Genomic DNA, 22,461 nt, shown 5'->3' on the forward strand with positions numbered 1-22,461 from the left:
ATGTTGCTATTTTGGCAACAGAAAACACAGGTGCACATCTGACTGAAAACAATCTAGGCAGACGTCAACAGTCAGGCGGTCATTGCTAATTGTCAACACAGGCGTGTGCCCAGCACAAGCATAGCCTGTACAATCCACCAAAGTCAGACCGCACCTGGCTCTTAAAGGTAATGGCAAGTGTCATGCTGAGTGGTTTATTGAATGTTACACCCAAAACACACCTGTGATTAATCAGGAGACTTAGTACATGCCTTTTGAACCTTTAAATCGAGCTGTGCGTGGCGCAGATGATGGTCCTATAGGCTTACAGAGATATATACAGAGATATAAATCCTTTCAAGGCCTATTCAGAATGTCTTTTTTTTGTCAAGAATTAATAAAGTTAAGAGTACAGGAGGAAAAGAAGAAGAGAAAAAATAAGGTGGTGGAGAAATATTATACTAAATTCCAACAACTGAAAAGCCAAAAATTAAACAAACTTTGGAGAGGTTTTGCTCCACCTCCCCAGGTCAAACGAATCCCGTGCGAATAGGACTCAACTACTACATGTCTTGGCCTTGACTCAGACTCAGCTCTAGTGGTCTTGATTACAACACTAATGTTAATTATGTAATAATATGAGTGATGAATTTAAATTTAAGCACAAATAAGCCCTTGCAATTTAAGCCCTTGCAATTTAAATTCGAGCATGGCTGTCAGTAATGTTGTGTTTTTACCGGATAAGGCTGTAATTTTACCCCTGTATCAATGTCAAACAAAGAGCAACAACATACCCGATTCAAGTAATTGGCTAATTATTAAGACCTCTGTGGCTTGAATGCAGGTGAAACTGTGAAAAAAAAACACAATATATATCCGAACTATGGATTTTAAATTCGGTTTAGAGCCAGAAGATAAACAACAGCATAAACTTTTAACTTTAAGGAGAAAAACCTTACATGTCCACAATGACAACTTTACAGAAAAAAATATATCTATTAATTAACCTCAATGGAAAATCAATATAAAAAGACTAGTCATCACAATTATTAAGTATCAAGTATTATCAAGTATTTTTGCAGCATTTCTGTTGGTACACAATGTGAAGAACAATGGCCAGATTCAAATGATGTAAAATAGTGGGGGGGAAAATGCAAAAATGGAGATTTGTGACTTTAATGATATTATGATGTTATTTCTGATATTAAACATAGGGCTTTATGTTATTATAATATAAAGACAATTTAGAGCTTAGTTTGATTCCTATCAAACCAGCTGATGGCACATATTTCCAACATGAGCAAAGACGGAGTAAAGAATCAGTGACTCAAGACTGAGTAAAGAAGTGCTCATCTTATAGCACTTCTAAATTGTTATGAGAGTACAGCTCCCGCGGTCAGCCACACGGCTGACCACTGCATCTGACTAGCAAATCATTTTGCCCATACACTGCATGTGTACTACCATTGGGTAATCTAATATGTATGACAAATGTAGTCAAATAATAATGGACGCTTCAACACAGCACATCCGTGTAATTCTTCAGTTTAAAAACAAAACACAGAAGGTTAGAAATGAACTTTCTAGCCTTTCTAGCTTGACAGCAATAACACATTTAATCTCAACTCTGCAGAATTATTTGCAAAGTAAGCCTTGCCATATGCCATAAGCCCAAAAAAAAAAAATCCAGGAGCTTTTTTTTTAAAGCCAATTGCTATGTCAATATTTTGAGATACTAAGCCATTATTTTGGCTTACTATCACTTTATCTTGAGATACTAATTCAGTATTTTCAGATACAGTATTTTTTTGAGATATTAAGCCATTATTTGGGCATACTATCACTATTTGGAGTATTTTCAGATACTCAATCATTTTTGAGATATTAAGTCAATATTTAGGCATATTATCGTGTTATTCTGGGATCATTCTGAGTCATTATTTAGAGATACAAAGTGAGCATTTTCAGACACTCAGTAATGTTTTAAGATATGAAGTCAATATTTTGAAATACTGTAATGCTTTAAACACTGTCAGTATTTTAAGATACTAAGTTAGTATTTTAAGGTTATTAAAGCCACAGTCACACTGGGTTTTGCATGTCCTCACAAAATGGGCATGGCTACGAGCAGGACCGGAAATCATCAGTCTAAACAGTCCTCTATTTTGATTCAGCAGTTTCACAAACCTTTCAATACTTCTAAAAAACCAGCAAAGATAATTACCATCTAATCTAAAGCTGCAGATTATATAATTTCAGCATCATTATCGCAATGTCCGCATGCGCAATAGTCACATAGCAGGATGTGCATTTACTCTAATCTTCGATTGAGGAGGACAATATTAAAATCATGACACTTGATCAATCTGGTGACAAATCCTGGATTTTATATCTCAATATAAAAGATAATATAATCACAATACATATCGCAGGACAGAATATCGCAACATAGTCAGTTTTTTTGTGCAGCTCTAATTTAATCCCACCTCCTGACTGTGTATCATGCTCCCTTATGCTTGTGTTGTATTTTGTAATCTACAAGTTAAGCGTTGTATAAGATCTCCTGTTTTGAAACCAGGCAGAGCTTCCTCCATGTTGGCTCAGACAGGGCAGTGACAGTACAGAGCACATCATAGGTGTCACAGCCAGAGCTGCTGCGCTATTAGACGGGGGACGTGAACTTGCGCGTCAAAGTTCAGGAAAGTTGAACTCGACCCGGAAGTCAAGTACCTGTTGCAGTAAATCTCACTAAAAAACAAATTAGTGTGCTCTCATTATTTTGTTAAACTTCCACACTATTTTGAGATACTGTCTCAATCTTTTGAGATGATTTCTCATTATTGGTAAATGAATTCTCATTATTTTCAGATGATTTCTCATTATTGGTAAATGAATTCTCATTATTTTCAGATGATTTCTCATTATTGGTAAATGAATTCTCATTATTTTCAGATGATTTCTCATTATTGGTAAATGAATTCTCATTATTTTCAGATGATTTCTCATTATTGGAAAATGATTTCTCATTATTTTCAGATGATTTCTCATTATTTTCAGATGATTTCTCATTATTGGTAAATGAATTCTCATTATTTTCAGATGATTTCTCATTATTGGAAAATGATTTCTCATTATTTTCAGATGATTTCTCATTATTTTCAGATGAATTCTCATTATTTTCAGATGATTTCTCATTATTTTTAGATGAATTCTCATTATTTTCAGATGATTTCTCATTATTTTCAGATGATTTCTCATTATTTTCAGATGATTTCTCATTATTTTCAGATGATTTCTCATTATTTTTAGATTAATTCTCATTATTTTCAGATGATTTCTCATTATTTTTAGATGATCATTTTCAGATGATCTCATTTTTTGAAATGTGCTTTATACTTTTGAAATAAAATTGAAAAAAATCATATTTTTAAGTGACTGGAATAGGTTTCCAAACAGCCACACAACAGTTCATTCATTAAAGTGCACAGACTATAAATTCATTAAAATCCCGAATCTGGTCTGGTCTGTTTTAAAATCACTTAGACATAGACTGATGGCTTCAGCTGAAAGCTACCACACTAAAGCAAACCCAGAAGCTACGGCCCCTAGAGCATTCATTAGTACCTAATGCACCAGGGAGAGAGGTTGAGTAGGCCCACATCTTTCTTTCCCCCTCTCTCTCGCAGCCTGAGTGCAACTGCCTCACATTGTGCATCTGTTGGTGTTCTACAGCCCACTGCACATGAATGGCCCTGTCTAACCTTCAAACGCGCACTCACTCTCCGTCTCTTTCTCTCGCTCTCTCTCGCTTGCTCTCTACAGGAAGTCACACAATCTGTACATCGATGACATTCTGCCCGAGCTTTAATTAAGGATCTGTGAGGACAGACAAATCAGCTCAGCAAGCCTGCTGTCTGACTTTATGACTGCCTGTCTGTCTACTGATAGACATCTGTTCACATTCACTGCTGATATGAGAAACACCTATACTATAAATACTGCAGGAATTTCTACAACATTCCCATAGCAAAATGAAGTATATATATATTTATTTATATATATATTTTTTTTTTCTGGACAAAATACTGAATATTTATATATAAAGGAATATACTCATTTATACATAAATATTCATATTTAGTTCGTCCACCCCTTCATTCTTTTCAGGAGACTCACTTTCATTTTCAAGGTGGATTATGTTCTGCTTCTCATGATCCAACCAATCCCATACAAAGTCAATAATGTTTAGGTCTGGACTCTGAGGTGGTCAATCCATGGTTCTGAGGACACTCGCAGCTTCAGCTGTTTGATTCTTTTGTCATATATGAACTTCTTAATCAGCTTCACATCCTTTCAGACCCACAGAGTTGTCTTCTCACAGTGGACAGAAACACCTGATCAGAACTGAGAGAGTAAAAGTTATCCTATTTTGAGTGGTCTTGGTGGTCCACCAGGTCTATAAGGCCCATTTTTAAAGTCATTAGAGCTAAAAATAGAATTATCAAAAAATGTTGGTTATTGCCACGTTTGGTGAAAAAAACCGAAACAAAGCAAAGCAAAGAAAAGCCCAGTGTCAAACTTGGTGATGATCACTCAAGCTCTGGGCCTGATTTACTGCCAGTAGTCTTGTGAAAATCAATGGCATAATAAATTCCACCAAATACCAGGAGACTTTAGCCCAAAAACTGCCTGCTTCTGCCAAACGTCTAAAAGGCTGAAAAGCCGTGGGTGGACCTTTCAGCAAAAAACACTGACCTCACAATCTGCACCGAAGCGGTTGCAGGACCCAAAATCAAAGGTTTGCAATGTCTCTGTCAGCCCACAAGCGAAGATCCAAGAAAATCAAGCAACTGGAAATGTTCTGCACAGAGGAGTGGCTCCTCAACCCTTCAAAAGAGGTTCTCCTACTTTGTTAAGAATTTTAGAAGGCACCTCAGTGACGCTATTCTCGCCTGTGCAGATTTCACCAAAAATAATGCAAATGGGGTGCCAATAAAAACCCACACTACAGGGAAAAAAGTATTGGGACACCTACACATTACTGGACATCCCTTTCTAAATCCATAGGCATTTGCTGCACTAAGAGCAGGTTTGGAAGTCACTGCAGTTATTGAATCTGCAGAGCGTTGGCGACTTTTACCATGCGCCTCAGCACTCAGATCCCCGCTCTGTAACTTCACGTGGTTTGCCACATCGTCGCAGAGTTGCTGTGGTTCATAAACGCTTCCACTTTTTATTAATATCACGCACAGTTTACGGTAGAATATATAGGAGGGAAGAAATTTCATGACTTGACTTGTTGCAATAGTGGCATCCCATTACATACAGTGCCACAGTCGCATTCAGTGAGCTCTTTAATCCACCCACTCTTTCACTAATTTGTGTGGAAAAGGCAAACTGCAATCTGCATGGCTAGGGGCTTGATTTTATACACCTGTGGCATTCAGACTGAAATACCTGAATTCTGATTAAGAGATGTGTCCCAATACTTCTGTCCATCTAGTGTATGTTGAAAACTATGTTTTCCAAGAAATTAAATTACTAAAGATAAGACATTTTTTTGTTCCGATACCCTTTATTTTCATCAACGTTGCCAGTAACTCTGGAGTTGACTATCTGAAAGGAGGTGTAGCTGATCAAGAAGTACTTACTGAGAGAAGACAAACAGACAAAAAAGAAGAACATCTGAGGAAATCAAGCAAAGAAGCTGCTGGTGTTTTCTGAGCAATGGACTGACCAGCCCAGAGTCCAGACCTTAACATCATTAAATATCTTTGGGATTCCTCAGCTTGCAAGAAGCAGGAAATGCTCCAAATTCTAAGACTGAATTAAGGAGATGTGGAAAACCGATCTGACAGCCCTCAATAAACCAGCAAGGATTGAATGTGTTAACACAGGGTACACAGGGCGCGTGTAGGTCTGCCACTCGTTGATGTGTGCGTGCATCTGGCAGAGGGTTAGCAGTAGGTGTGTGTGTGTGAGAAAGAAAGAGAGGGAGAGAGAGAGAGAGAGATAGAGAGAGAGCACGCATGCGTGCCAGCTTGTGTGTGTGTGTGCTGACAGGCGGAGTGTACTGTGTGTGTGTGTGTGTGTGTGTGTGTGTGTGTGTGTGTGTGCACAAGCGCAAGTGTGTTAGATCTGGCAGCCACTGTGTGTGAGGCACTCTGAGCCTAGGCCTCCTGTGTCAGCAGCACTGGGCTGAGGGGAGAGACTGAGGCTGTTGCGTCAGAGTGAAAGGGGGGGTTGGGTGGTGTGGTGTGTGTGTGTGAGAGAGCGAGAGAGGGAGAGTGCAAGAGAGAGAGACAGAGAGACACTCTCCTGACACTAGAAGTGATCACTGCCTCCAGCAGGGGTGGCTAACAGTGTTTTCCTCCTTCGATTTCCACTTCATCCCCCCCGCCACCCACCTCTCTCTTGTCCTCCATGACTGCTCATTCTCTCCACCCCCTCCCGTGAGCCCCCACCCGCAAAGGCGAACAAACATTCAGCCTAAATTGCATGAACACAAACACACCACGCATCCACCCCCACGCTCCAACCAGTCAGAGTGCACGCCACAGTATGCCTTGGCTGGCCTGACCCACATCTTGTTATAGCCTTAAGTATGCTTAGCCCCGGTAAGTCCTGAGCACACTTCTGCCACGGCTAATCAGCTGCTACCTGCCTGCAGCCCTCCAACTATAGAGGAAGCACTGAACCGCTATGACTGAAGGGAGTCCTTGCCCTTATTTATCCACCTACCTGTCTGTCTGTCTTAGTACTCATCTGACCGCACGCCTGGTTGTCTAAGATGGACATTTCAGTTGATCCTGTTCTTGCTCTCTCAAAGGAAGTTAAATATTACACAGGTTGGCAGCCAGTATTCCTGACTGCACCTCAGAGTTCCTCGCCTCCCATGTCTGTTCTGCGTCTGAATAAGCTGAATCTACAGCACTCAAAAAGCAGAGTATGCCATCATAAACGCATCTAAATCCTGGTATCCCACGATATGTCGAAACAGCTCCGGCAATGCTTAAAAAAAATTCTGGACCAAGAATAGCATGTCCTTGACCTTCCTTCAAACTGTTCAAGGTGTTCTCCGGAAGCAATCGCAGGCTAAGATAACACACAGCACCACACCGACCATAGTGATCTTACCTGTGACTCATAGCACGAAGGCAGGGAATGCTCAAAAGCCATGTCTTCCCCTTTTTCATATTCTTCTGCTCTCTCATCTTGTTTTGTGCTGGCCCAGGACCTGCTGGAGGTCTCCTCCTGAACAAAAGCTTCCAGCTGGGGCAATAGCTCGTCTCCCAAAAGATCATGTCCCTCGCCAATCCCGTCGATCTCTCCAGGCTGATGATCCAGCAGGGTCTCATCAAGGCCTTGAAACCCACTGCTGCTCGAATTCTGGCTGGTGCCACAGTTCCCTTCTTGTTGTGAGAGGCAGCCATTTGTGGTAGAGAAAGAGTCTAGGCTTTCAGAGAACATTTGAGAAGAACCGTAGGTGTCCTGGGTTGGCTTGGGGGTCTGTAGGGAACTGAAAGGGCACTCTTGCGGCTGCCTTCTAGGGACCTGGATTTGAGATCTCGGTTGCTCCATTAGACGATCTGACAAGAATGGGCAGCTGGACGCCCGACCACCGAGATCGGAACCAGGTGGAATGGCTGCGGTGGTGGTTGTCAAGGTGACTGGTGCAGCAGAAAGCGGATGGGACGCATTGGCCACAGAAGGAGGTTGTCCAGGGTAGGAGTATTGAGAGGGGGGATAGGATGGAGCCAGGTTGGCTGAGCAGGAAGACAGGGCATAGGCTTCAGGGGAAGACTGTACATGAAACCCCAGGTTGCTGTCCTCTGCTTCTGAGACACTAGAGAACCCTTGTAACTCTCGAGCCAACTGGAACCTATTCTGTTGCTCGGATGGTGCGGGAATGATCGGCACACCATGGTAAGGCTTGGAACGAGAGCGGGAACCAGAATCAGCCCCTGGATGAAAGGGACTCCCTTCTGAATTTAATGAGCTATGGTGACCTTGGTGGGATGGGACATTGCCATGGTAGTAGAAGTTGGGATGTTGATCTTGATAGGTTTTGGTGTGCTGGTGCAAAGCCTGAGCGTTAATTTGTTGGTGGGACATTTGGTGTCGGGCTGGCAGTTGCCGGTGGCGGATTTGCTGGCTCTGTTGGAGATGTGAATGTTGCTGACTGTACTGATGTTGGTGCTGCTGTTGGTGCTGCTGTTGGTGCTGCTGTTGGTGCTGCTGTTGGTGCTGCTGTTGGTGCTGCTGTTGGTGCTGCTGTTGACCTGGATGATGGTGAAGTTGCTGCTGAATTTGTTGCTGATGCTGCAGGTGCTGATGGTAAGGATTAACTCTCTGCTCCCCCCATAATGGGCTGTTACTGGGATACAGTCCGTTGGTCTGAGATACTTGGTTCATGGGTGGCTCTTGAAAATGGGACTGCTGGTTCATGAAAGGTCCTCCAACACTGTTATCACCCCCCGAGTTAGAGAAGGACTGGGTCATGGAGGTCTGGATCTTCATTCCATCAAACTGTCCCATCGGCTGACTGTAGTGTACACCAGGTGGATTGGCAGAGGGCACTGAATTTGCAACCATTCCAGGGTGTTTCTCAGCACCCACTGGATTCATCAGAGGAGGATCAAACCCTGAGCCTAGATCCAGCTCATCCGCCAAAGACACAGACCCAGAGCTGAAACAGTCCTGGGCCAAGCCCTCAAAAAGATTTGGGTCACCAAAAAAGTCCATTGTGGGATCAGTCACAAGCTCACTGCATAGAGGCTTGGCTTCCATAGCAGTCGGAATATAAGGGCAGCCAAGTGGAATGTATTTTTGTAGAGTGTCAGGGATTGTATAGCCACTGTCTGTCCATTACAGAGGTTCTGCAAAAGAGAAAAGAGAGGCTTTAGGAAAATGTGCTAAAAGAGCTAAAATAATAAACACTGATAACAATACTTCTGTATAACCAGCCAGCAGCATGATTCTTATGAGACCTCACATGCGGTCACTACTCACGACTGGCTTCCCCCAGAATGACTGGGAAAGCCTTCGCTTAGTCAATCAACACACTTCTTCAGTAACTTATTTTTGTCTGCATTATATTTAATATTTACAGTAACTCAGTATTTCAGACACAGCGATTTAATGAACACAATGTGATGTCAACATTTTTAAAAACAACCATTCGGTCACCATGACTGGTTTCCCAAATGCACCAGGCCTGTTTAGATGTTCCTTTGAAAACCTTTGATGCTAAACTTGGTGGTGAGGACACAGGGAAGGTTTTCTTCTGCTTACTCTTCATCAACTATGATAGGTAGCTGCTTAGAGAAGCCCATGGCTATTGGTTTGCAATCTCAAATCTTTGTAAAGCTGTAAATCTGCACCACCTGGTCTATGCTAACGCAGACTGGTGACCAATCACAGTCCTAGCAAGCTTATTAAGGTCGTACAGGGTTTTCACACCTGCACTTTTTAGTCTGGTTAAATCGGACTCTGGTTCATTTTCTGGTTTCAGTTTGGGCTGCTATGAATACAGTAACTGTGCGCAGATGCAGAACAAAACAACCACACTGAAATGAGGCCTTGAAGTGAGCCGATCTCGGCCCAGGCCACAAATGAACTTTGGAGCGGTTTGTTTGTGGTGAGAATGTGATCTAGCCTCAATCCGAACCAGCTGGTGGTCAGGTTTACTCTTCAAGTTAGCTAAACGGATCCTGTAGCCAGGTGTTAACCAGGTCTATAGCCCAGATAATTATTACAGCTATGACCAAATGCTGTCTGTACCGTTGCTCCATGTTAAACAAGTCTGACCACCGTTCTCACGTCGGTTGTGACGCATTTTGATGCGCTAGGATTTTTCACTGGTTCAGACCAGAGCGAACAAACTACTGTAATACTGTAATCCCTGATCCTCTAATAATATGTTATGTTTATCATCTTTTATGATTTATAAATGAATATATAGATATATTAATATAAAGACTGATACCACCATTTCTGTTCTACAGATTTAAAGATGAACTATAGGCCCATGTAGATAAAGTTCATAATACTTACTGAATAAAAAACTGAATAGTAAGGAGTTAAACAACTGTAGCTGTAAACAAAAAATAATAACAACCATTGGGAAACACCTCATGAGTCAGTACTAGTATGAACACATTCTGCCACAAACTAATATAAATATAACTATGAATGTGCAACTGTAGATGACAAATATCCATTGAACCCAACAGTCTGTTTTGTCAGATATAGTGTCACACACTAGGCTTTGTGGTACTCTTCTGGGAGGCGCCACCAACCAATGCACTTTCACTCTCGACACACATACACACAAACAAACCTAACAGACACAAAAAAAAAAACAACAGCAGGCAGAGAGAGATAGACAGTCTGTCCTGACCAACACTGGCCGAGGAGGAGGTCAGTCACGACCTGCTGACTCACCACACACAAACACACAAGAGCACCGTCCAGCCCTGCGTCTAACTAGAGTATTCATAGCACACATAGCCTTGATTTTGCTTTTATTTCAGATTTCATTACTTTCGTACTACCAGCAAACTGCAAAATAGCCCAGATTGTGTTCTCAGTCTCTTTGAATGAACTTCCAAGCTGGAATAAAGACCTAAGTTTTAACTAACTTAACTTAGTCCTGAGACTGGGATTATTCTAGTCTCAGATTGAGACTCCAGCTGAGTTGTTTAAATTAACGATCAAAGTCATGGTGCAAACGATTCTCTCAAACGGCCAAAATATTGTTGCACTAAGAACTAAAGGTCATGGAGCAACTCTGTGGGTGGTGTCCCTCAACCACTTCTACGAAAAAGAAAACAACAACAACAAAAACAATGTCACAAGAGTTCTGACAAACAGTCTAACTGGCCATTCTACTGTGGGATTTTTCTTCCAAATGCAGGTGTGGAGCAAACCCATTACCAGCACTGGAAACCGCACAGGATGACCCCTCTGCCCCTGCCTGTCAACTGAATGAGAAACTGGCCAATTACTTTTGTTTTCCAAGACCAGTGCACCTGTTTTGAACCAGGAAGCAAGTCAACAACCAAGATTATCTGACAGCAGGTTAAACATTAGAATAAGTGGACCTAGTTGGGAAGATGTAGGCCTGTGTGCATTTTGCTAATCGCAAAGGCAAATACGTGAGCTCCTGAAACACATCAGGGCCTGAAAATGCTAGGGTGGTTCACTGTAGATAAACTAGAGTGGACAGTGGAAGTCAGTGGTAGCATTATTGGTCAATTAACATTGAGCCATTACTGAATTTGTTCATATCCTTATGTACAAGGATCAGCCATAACATTAGCACTGCTGGCAGGTGAAGTAAAAGGGGTGTCTGTCAAGGGGTGTGATAAGCCACTTCAACAAGGGCTAAACTGTGATGTCTATACAACCGGGTCAGAGCATCTCCAAAACAGCCGGCAGGTTTTCCAGAGGTATTATGGTATACAAAAGTGGACCAAGAAAAGACAACCCAGTGGTTCACTATCCTTGATGTGATCCTTGTAGGCATTGGGGGATCTGTTGCTAACGTCCTGGTGCCAGATACCATAGGACACCTTCAGAGGTCTTGTGGAGTCCTTGCCTCGAATGGTCAGATGTGCTGTGGCGGGACACAACAGGGTACTAACTTTATGGCTGATGGGTGTATATTTGTTCCTTTTTAGAAGTGAATTATACTGCAGTTACAGCTGTAAATAGACTACTTCTACAAAGGGAAGTCTGGCCATGTAGCCAGTAAGTCTCTGCATGAGGTTCCAGTTTAATGTATTGCTCAAACGAACATGCTGGGTAGTGAAAGTAACACTGAAACTGCTAAAAAGTCCATGATTCCAAAAGTTGTTATATCTGAGAACAGCGTTTTACTTAACCCTGTATAAGTGCACATCGTAGCGGTCCAATGAAAAACATGCATCTCTGAAATGGTGACTTTACCGGAGAGAGCTTTGAATGGAACAGTGCACAGAAACAGCTACAAGGTCCAAACAGACAAAAATGGAGATGTTTTTCATTGGACAGCATTGATATGGTATCGCTATGCTAAACTGCTGTCAAAATATATAATTTAAACAATGTAAATGAATGTATGGCATAATAAAAATCCCAACATTCTCACAGACTGCAATAAACGCTGCCGTTTAAGGAGCACATTATAATTCGTTGTTTTTATTATTATTTTAGCATTTCATTCATGCCACACTGAATCACGTAGTGTGCTTTGGTAAAGAGGAGTCGTCGTCTCTCTGGTGTACAGGGGAATTCCTCAGCAACACTGTAGATTCATATCAGACAGTCACCATGATGAGGGAGCTGCAGTCGCACACATTTACATTACCGCTAAATAAATAATAAATCCGTTCAATAAGAAGGATCTAACTGTATATGCTGACCTGCTCACCCGATCCCTAGCCTTCTATTCTATGCACCGTAAACATGCTTTGCATCCCCCCACCAATTTTTTCCCCAATTTAGTCATTTCCAGTTTACACCCACTAGCCAGAACTCCCCCATCACAAAAAAAATACTACCAGTGCTGGGAAGGTGAAGGCTAGTATGTGCTTCTTCCAAATCACGTGAAGCGGCACTGCTTCTTTTTAAACTGGCGCCAACGCAACGTCACTGGGCAGCTGAACGCACTGAACCCACTGGCTAGCACTCGGCACCGAGTAACTGGGGGAGGGGGGGGGGGGGGTTGAGGGCCATCCTTCTATCCACCCAGAGAGAGCGAGACCACACTAGACATTAACTGAGGTCCGGACATTATCTGGAGTTACCTTTCCACGCATATAGCATAACAGCCAAAGATTTTCAGTGTCGGGCGCTTTTCCACAACAGAAAACGTTCAGGCGGAGACTGTGTAGCGTGAGCAGGAGACACTGCAGGGTGCAAAAGGTACGCTGTGGAAATAGCAGTTGCTGTGCATGAAATGTAAGAAATGCTGCCTGCTAAGACAGGATTCTGAGAAAGGAGGGCATCCAGTCATGTCTAAATCAAAGCTTAGTAATCTAGTCTTTTATTTTATTGGGTGAAAATGGTAACGTAATGCTAGCGTTAACACAGCTAAACGTTCATATTTAGCGGGGGGCTGTTGAGACCTTGGCAACAGGATGTACAGGATGTACCCTTGTGATTCGATTACAGAGACCATCCTTCATCCTTACACTGTCTTCTAAGGCACTGACTTGTAAGACAGCATGCGCAGCAAGGCATCTAGTCAGCTCCCTCTGGTTTCAGACACAGAGTGTTTTGTTTACAGCCTATGGAAGATGGCGAACGAGCCTACCAACTCATCCGTAATGATCCATGATCATCATCATCACGCCCACAGGGAATTCTGTGGAAACTTATTTGCTCTACTCGCACATGGGATCACTTGGATATTACCCAGACTTTGTACTAGTAGGCTCTGATCAGGACATCTGCGATCACACACAGAGCTCCTCCAGATAATGTCCGGAAAATCTTTGGGCCACCTTGAATGCCTGAATGTCCAAAAGGGGCCTAGGACAGGGCCTGAACCTATGATTTCCCAATGACCGAGCCTTTACTTAGACAGCTGCGCCACTCGTGAGCCCTCGGTTGGTCAATTAAAACTACATTAAATGATTACACTGAATTAATCAAGTCAAATAATGGAATTAACAGTCAAATCCAAGAGAATACAGATTTTGGTAAATGTGCAATGAATTTTACATTGATTATGGTTTTGAATTTTGTATTATTTTATATTATACAAGTAAAAATACTACAAAACAGGACCATTTCCTTTAAAGTGAGCTAAATATCTGGTGTGTTACTGAGTGTGCATGGATGCCTACGGCCTGTCTTAGCCTGCACTGTAATCTAGCAGGCTTATTCTTCTTCTCAAACTTCAGGAAAAGTTCGCAACCCACACCCAAACCCCTTTTGCATAATTTTGCAGTTGTAATACTGCATGTGTGTCGCTAGTTTTTGGGGTCTTGTACTTTCCAGATGAACCCTGAATCAGCAGACGTTCAACAGAAACACTTGAAACATACTAGGAACGTAAGGATTCACAAAAATACAGAACTTGATGAAGGTGTCTTGATTCAGTGGTATTTTTGATTAGTAACCTATGGTACATTTATTTCACTCTGCAAAGTGATCTGTACACAAATTCAACTGGTTCACTGGGAGTTTTCGATACTTGTACATAGAGAAACAAACAAACAAACAAACAAACAACAAAAAAATATATATATATTTTTTTTTTTTTTTTTTTTTAAATAATGATTTGATAATAAATATATGAAATGGTTCTTAAATGAACCAAATTTGTTTCCTCTATGGCATCGCTCAAACAATCCTCTGTAGATTAATGTAGGAAAAAAAAAAAAAAAAAAAAAAAAAAAAAAAAAAAAAAAAAAAAACACACAACCCTGCTTGTTTTTACCAGTGGACCTCTGTAGATCCATTAGCCTATACGTATAAAATCTCATCCATTTTTATTACTAATTCATATTTCACCCATTTTTTTTTGCCTCTCTTGTAAGCCAACAGTGCTAAAGCAACATGTGTAACCTAAAATACTTCACACAAGCTCACCGATTTCTGTTGTAGAAACCCTTTGTGAGAGAGGCCCACTCATCCAACTACAAATCTGACTCATCCTGAAACCAGGTAGAGATTGGCTTTTGCCGCTGTCCTGATCTGAGACCAGTTGTTATTTTCGTTGCTTGCGCTCAGAAATGCGACAAGGGTTTAGGTGAAGCTGATCTAAAACCGAAGCTCATTCATTCTCCCACGGTGTGCACGCACACACACACACACACACACACACACACACACACACACACACACACACACACACACACACACTTCAACCAGGGAAACAGGTGGCAAGCTGGCAACTGCACTTTCAAAGACACTGAGATGTAAAGTGGGACAAAAGGAAGAGTCATTGCAGGAGAGGGGTTTCTTTCACCCTTTAGTGACACTTGAAGAGGAGTTTCCTATACAACGAGTTCCTGCTGCAGCCTCGAGCTTCATTGTAATGCCGCTGTGAAATTCTAGATGTGGTCAAGAACACATGGAACGGAACTTACTGATGGCAGATGTCCATCTACTCTCATCAGAAAACGAAGAACAAGAAAAAGGCAATATTTTTGTGCTATTGTGATAAATTGCTTACAGTAATACTTCAGAGGGAGTGATATTGGCACTGGTGGTCGTTTTAGCACACTAGTGCCTATATCTCAGGGTATATCTTAAGTGCAATATTGTGATTTTACTAATGTTAGGGTGATTCTACGGACCTCTGACTGACAAAAAGATATTTATTGAGTACTACAGTAATACTACACTATTTCTGACTTTTACTGTTTGCTTTAGTTCTCAGGAAATACTTGCAGTCCAAGAATGCCTCTCAGACAGAGGCTGAAAGTTAGTGTGGTATGGTACACAGTATGTTTTTAAGAATAACAACATGTATATTAGTACTACTTAAAGTAGTGGGCATTATTCCCCAATCGTGAATTTCTCCCTAAACCCCATCTACGGACAAACTGGGCCTCCAAGGGGAACAATCTGCTTTGTTTTTGCACTGTAAGCTCAATGAAGGCGGTCTGAGACACATCTGGTCTGGGAGAAGGGGATGGACTCCACATCTGGTCCCTACTGCCCAGGTTGAAAATTTGGGCATTTTGGCTTTATTTTTATAGAACGGAAGGGAGTGGACCCATGGCGCCCACGTTTCCTACAGTCATTGGACAGTACTTATAGTCAGCTTGTGAGCACAATGGACCTGGTCATTTGTTAGCTCATGTCCTTGGTCAAATTAAGCACAAGACGCCATGTCAATTCATTGGAAAGACAACATTTCGTCGAAGTTCTGTGACTTTTACCAGTATTTGAACGCTCCTCCCGTGGAGGTGAGCGCTCCACCATCATTGACTGTAGACAAGCATGCGGATCTCTCTGCATGTTCACTTCGTAACTTGTGCTTTTTACAATCCAATCAAATGCAGATGAATAGAATCATGTCCCACCCTTAGAAAAACTTCCCATCATGAAAGAAAAAAGCATGGACAACCTGAATGGATCATTAGAGAGCAGAATTAGTCTTAGGTAAATTGTTTTTACTGTCCAGGGTGCAGATATGGTCTGACAAGTGAGACAGACCAATATAAATTACATCCAGTAATTTATAGGCAAGTCCGAGTGAACTACGACTCTAAAAATGATCATGTCTCATGAAACCTAATGGTCTACATGCAAACATTAAAATGCCACAACGAGCAATATTAGTATCGGGAACAATAATACATATCCAGTATAGAAAAATCAGTGACCCTAATGCCATTTTTCCAATCATCTGTACCTTAACGTCTTATTCTAGGCTGAATGTTGCTGCACAGTTTCCCAAAATACCCCAACAATAAAGAATGTGGTAATAACCCCCCCGCCCCCCGGGAACTTTTTTGGTGTATTCGTTGAAAAATGAGATGGACAAACCCACACCGCCCCCCTTAAACAGCACCTGTGTTTACTGTATTCGCCTGTTGATAGGCCGAATGGGGGTAGGGGGATTGGGGATTGGGGGTTGGGGGGCATTTGTACGACACTAAGGGCCTGTGACTGACCGAAGCCCTAAAAATGAGTTGTGGGGCCCAGGGTACTATCTTTTCATGTGGCTCAAAATACCTGGCAGCGCCCTCGGGTGCATATGGGAGTGGGAGGTGATGCATGATATTATTGGTTAATATCAGAAGAAATAAGAAGATCCCATTCTGGTCCCATTTTCCAGAGATAGGCAGAAGCCCTCAGATTTTGATGGAAGATTCGTCCTTGTTCACCGGAGATATAAACTATTTAACTTGATCTTGGTTAATTTTATTTACACGTGCATTCCTGTCTTGATGGTGCACTTTGTACCTTCTGGCTTGTTCGCAAACATCCGAAAAAGGGAAATATCGTGACAAGCGTCACAGACTGTGAAAAAAGCCAATGGTAAAGTATCGTGGTGTATTTTTCCCATATCGCCCACCCCTGTGATAAAGGAATGACTGCTGCTCTCTCAGGATGACTAGACCAACCATCGAAAGACCTCCACCATCCATACCCTGGGGCTCCAACGGCTACTTGACGGCCATATCATGAGCAACACACACATACACATACACACACACACACACACACACACACACACACACAGACAGAGACAGACAGGGTAATTTCTCTTCTTGACTCACGGAGCTAACGGAAATTATATAGCCTACGACAACCTCCCTACCCTGCTTTCTTACTGTTCCCACCCGCAGGGCCTTTTTCAGTAAACGACCACGTTCACCGTCGCGGTTAGCTCGGATCAGCAGCCCGAGCCAGAGCCTCAGAAACGCCGCTTATCCGGCAACAGGTTGCCGAGAAGTCGCTCAGGTTTCTCCACCAACCCAGCGCTTCCTGCTCGGCCAGGCGGCTCCAGGGTCCCTCCTTTGTTTATCACTGGTCCTCCGACAACACGCCGTATCTCAGAGCAGCCAGCCCTTGCTGCTCTGAGCCTGCCAACACTCCCGATATGAGGCGTGGACTCTTTTAGGCGACTGCCTCGTGTTGACCGAGGGCTGAAAAGAAACCAGCCGCAGTGCCAGGGCTTTCCACCCCGGGGCTACAGCCACCAGACCCCGGGGGGCTGGGCTGATGAAAGACACGCCGGCACGGGCTGTCACGAATCGGCACACGAATTTTTCTTTCTTTGGGACTATATAAAACTCTATATTATATATATATATATATATACACACATATATATATATCTATATATCCATCTGTCCATTTATGTAGATATCCATCTGCCTACCTGCCTCTCTAACTGCAGTGCTCCCATGGAGGCCCTTGGTGTGACTACAAAGGCAGGCCTGTTGACTGGCTTGTTGTAAAGAAGCCATGCTAATAAAATAAATATGGTATTAGGCATCCTATCGTTTTCAACCTCAAACGCTCAATATTTTCCTCTAATTTAAATAAATTAGGGTCGCGCACAATGTAGTGGGGTGTATTTTATGGTGTGACCATAAAGCTAAAGGCCATAACCTGTTGATTGGCTTGTAGTACAGAGGGCATGCTAATAATAGTATTAATATTAATAATAATAATGATGATAATAATAATAATAAATTAGGCCACGTTTTAACAGAATACACACACAACTCACAATGCCTGGTTAAATAAAGGACCTCTAGGTTAGTTAGTTAGTTAGCTCTACTGGCTGTTAGCTAGCAGCATCTCCAGCACACCAGACCCTCTATGAGCGAGATGCGCATTAATCCATCCTGCTGAAGACGGGTGAAGAGGACTGACAGCGCGGAGGCGGCCGGGTTAAAGTTTCTGCTTTGAGATTTTGACATTTCTGGTGAACCTGGCGGACAGAAATGCGCCACAACACCGCTCTTCTCTCTTCTGGAGAACTTATTAATGCCCACCTCGAGTCCCAGCAGGGTTTCCTCGGTGTTCTCCGTTAGACGGAGCGACTGTTCCCCTCACTGATCAAGTCGCTGTTAGTTCAGAACCACGACAGCGGCTAAACTAGTGCTACATAGCTCCTTTCTCCGGCGGCTCAGCGGATTTAACACACCGCGACACTTTCGACACGAAATGTCGCACAAAACAGCGCGGCTCTGCTGCATTTTCGGGGCGATAGAGACCACTTTTCTTTCCTGGGGATCCCTACCACCAGCTGCACGTCACGCCGTGTGTGAGTGTGTGTCTCTCTCCCCCTCTCGCTCCCTCTCTCTCTCTCTCTCACCGGACTGACTGACAGCCAGCCAGCCGGCCACCTGAGTTTCAGCACTGTTCCTCACATTCGCCACTTTAGATCTCTTCGTTTCTTTAGCCAATATGAACGGGAGTACTTACCAAAGTGAAGGAACCCCCTCGGCGACAGCACGGTAAATTTATAGAGGACTAAAATATCGAAATTTTTGGTAGTTTATATCGCTGTTGGCGACCTCAGCGGCTCCACCAGTGCTGACGTGATGATGATAACACGCTCATTTGCATGTGTGTGAGGAGCGCTCTGATTGGTCAGCTCGGACGTCTTTCACTTTGAATCTCCCAAACGCGTTTTGAATTTCATAAGCCAGCACGGACTCGTCTCCCACCTGGGCAACTCACTGCTTACCCGCGACCCTAATTCAGTTAGACTGGAGGAAAATACGGAGTTTTGGAAGGGTCCAACAAGATGGCCGCACCGAGCAACAGCCAATCACAAGGGCTTCACTTCCAGCGCTTCGGTCGCAGCAGCGCCCAGGCTGAACACCCGGGCAGCGCGGCTGCTGGAGCTGCTGGTGTTTGGGGACCTCTGCTGGACACAGGCAGTACTTCCTCTCCAACTCCACAGTGCGCCTAGAGTTCGGTGGATGAAACGGTCATTTGGGGGAAGCTCTGGACTGGTGGTTTACCAGCTCAGGTACTGACCAGCATAGCATGCGTTTTAATTGAGTTGGGTCGAGTTGAGTTGATGGACTAGCTGGTCAACAAGCTTGGTCATACTGGTAGGCTAACTTGGTCATGTTGGTCAACCAGCACAGCCACAGTGGGCATACTGGTCAACAAGCTTGGTCATACTGGTGGGCTAACTTGGTCATGTTGGTCAACCAGCACGGCCACAATGAGCATACTGGTACCTGTTGGTCAACCAGCATGGCCATGATAGTCATACTGGTAGGCTAACTTGGTCATGTTGGTCAACCAGCACGGCCACAATGGGCATACTGGTCAGCTAACTGGTACATGTTGGTCAACCAGCATGGCCTTGATGAGCATACTGGTCAACAAGCTTGGTCATACTGGTGGGCTAACTTGGTCATGTTGGTCAACCAGCACAGCCTCAATGGGCATACTGGTACCTGTTGGTCAACCAGCATGGCCATAATAGTCATATTGGTAGGCTAACTTGGTCATGTTGGTCAATCAGCTCGGCCACAATGGGCATACTGGTCAACAAGCTTGGTCATACTGGTAGGCTAACTTGGTCATGTTGGTCAACCAGCACAGTCACAGTGGGCATACTGGTCAACAAGCTTGGGCATACTGGTAGGCTAACTTGGTTATGTTGGTCAACCAGCACAGCCACAGTGGGCATACTGGTCAACAAGCTTGGTCATACTGGTAGGCTAACTTGGTCATGTTGGTCAACCAGCACGGCCACAATGAGCATACTGGTCAGCTAACTGGTACATGTTGGTCAACCAGCATGGCCTTGATGAGCATACTGGTCAACAAGCTTGGTCATACTGGTGGGCTAACTTGGTCATGTTGGTCAACCAGCACAGCCTCAATGGGCATACTGGTACCTGTTGGTCAACCAGCATGGCCATGATAGTCATACTGGTAGGCTAACTTGGTCATGTTGGTCAATCAGCTCGGCCACAATGGGCATACTGGTCAGCTAACTGGTATATGTTGGTCAACCAGCATGGCCTTGATGAGCATACTGGTCAACAAGCTTGGTCATACTGGTAGGCTAACTTGGTCATGTTGGTCAACCAGCACAGTCACAGTGGGCATACTGGTCAACAAGCTTGGTCATACTGGTAGGCTAACTTGGTCATGTTGGTCAACCAGCACGGCCACAATGGGCATACTGGTCAGCTAACTGGTACATGTTGGTCAACCAGCATGGACTTGATGAGCATACTGGTCAACAAGCTTGGTCATACTGGTAGGCTAACTTGGTCATGTTGGTCAACCAGCACAGCCTCAATGGGCATACTGGTACCTGTTGGTCAACCAGCATGGCCATGATAGTCATACTGGTAGGCTAACTTGGTCATGTTGGTCAATCAGCACGGCCACAATGGGCATACTGGTCAGCTAACTGGTATATGTTGGTCAACCAGCATGGCCTTGATGAGCATACTGGTCAACAAGCTTGGTCATACTGGTAGGCTAACTTGGTCATGTTGGTCAACCAGCACAGTCACAGTGGGCATACTGGTCAACAAGCTTGGTCATACTGGTCAGCTAACTGGTACATGTTGGTCAACCAGCATGGCCTTGATGAGCATACTGGTCAACAAGCTTGGTCATACTGGTAGGCTAACTTGGTCATGTTGGTCAACCAGCACAGCCTCAATGGGCATACTGGTACCTGTTGGTCAACCAGCATGGCCATGATGGGCATACTGGTAGGCTAACTTGGTCATGTTTGTCAACGAGCATGGTCACAATGGGCATGCTGGTCAACAAGCTTGGTAATACTGGTCAGCTAACTGGTACCTGTTGGTCAACCAGCATGGCCATGATAGTCATACTGGTAGGCTAACTTGGTCATGTTGGTCAATCAGCACGGCCACAATGGGCATACTGGTCAGCTAACTGGAACATGTTGGTCAACCAGCATGGCCATGATGAGCATACTGGTCAACAAGCTTGGTCATACTGGTAGGCTAACTTGGTCATGTTGGTCAATCAGCACAGCCACAGTGGGCATACTGGTCAACAAGCTTGGTCATACTGGTAGGCTAACTTGGTCATGTTGGTCAACCAGCACAGCCACAATGGGCATACTGGTAGGCTAACTTGGTCATGTTGGTCAACCAGCACAGCCACAGTGGGCATACTGGTCAACAAGCTTGGTCATACTGGTAGGCTAACTTGGTCATGTTGGTCAATCAGCATTGCCACAATGGGCATACTGGTCAACAAGCTTGGTCATACTGGTAGGCTAACTTGGTCATGTTGGTCAATCAGCACAGCCACAGTGGGCATACTGGTCAACAAGCTTGGTCATACTGGTAGGCTAACTTGGTCATGTTGGTCAATCAGCACAGCCACAGTGGGCATACTGGTCAACAAGCTTGGTCATACTGGTAGGCTAACTTGGCCATGTTGGTCAACCAGCACAGCCACGATGGGCATACTGGTCAGCAAGCTTGGTTGTTCTAGTCAGCTAAAAGGTACATGTTGGTCAACCAGCACGGCCACAATGGTCATATTGGTCAATCAACACGGCCACAATGGTCATACTGGTCGGTTAACTTGGTCATGTTGGTCAACCAGCACGGCCACAATGGGCATAGTGGTCAGCAAGGCAAGCTAAAAAACAGTCTCCCCAAAACCGGACAGTTGGAGGACCCGAATTTGGCCCCAACAGCATGAATCCATCAAACCAACCTACCTTGTGCAAACAGTCCAGCCTGACTGAAGTGGAACGCTGTGGGAATGTTTTCTGGCACACTTGGGGCTTGGTAACCCCGATCATTTGAGTGTGTTGCAGACCATGTGCATCCCTTAATGGCTACGATTTACCCATCTTTCAATGCAGAAGTAGGCAACGGGGTCTGAAGTCGAGCACAGTTAGTGGATTTCCCTGCTCCAACCTGCTACTAAACCTGACAATTAACCATTAAGGGGAGAAAGGGGAAGAAAAAAAAAAAAAAAAAAAAAAAAAAACAACCCACCCCTCTGGCATTGGAATTGCCCACCCCCATTCCCATGGTTACTTCC

At 43.7% G+C, this 22,461-nt stretch overlaps 1 protein-coding gene across 8 annotated transcripts in view; it reads right to left on the reverse strand.

The window, feature by feature from the left end:
- The window catches only part of chd9 (chromodomain helicase DNA binding protein 9), a 92,239-nt gene extending 73,122 nt beyond the window's left edge, over positions 1-19,117 (reverse strand). For 6 of the 8 annotated variants that reach the window (XM_072671628.1, XM_072671624.1, XM_072671630.1 and 3 more), the window contains exons 1-2: positions 18,868-19,117; positions 7,117-8,858 (exon numbers count right to left, since the gene is read on the reverse strand). In XM_072671628.1, the coding sequence (XP_072527729.1) occupies positions 7,117-8,769 (1,653 nt within the window). In that variant the 5' untranslated portion in view covers positions 8,770-8,858; positions 18,868-19,117. The remainder of the gene's footprint in view (positions 1-7,116; positions 8,859-18,867) is intronic. The other 2 variants (XM_072671627.1, XM_072671623.1) reach the window with 1 other exon arrangement.
- Positions 19,118-22,461: the final 3,344 nt, after the last annotated feature.

The sequence above is a fragment of the Salminus brasiliensis genome, chromosome 25, assembly GCF_030463535.1.
Source record: "Salminus brasiliensis chromosome 25, fSalBra1.hap2, whole genome shotgun sequence".
NCBI lineage: Eukaryota > Metazoa > Chordata > Actinopteri > Characiformes > Bryconidae > Salminus > Salminus brasiliensis.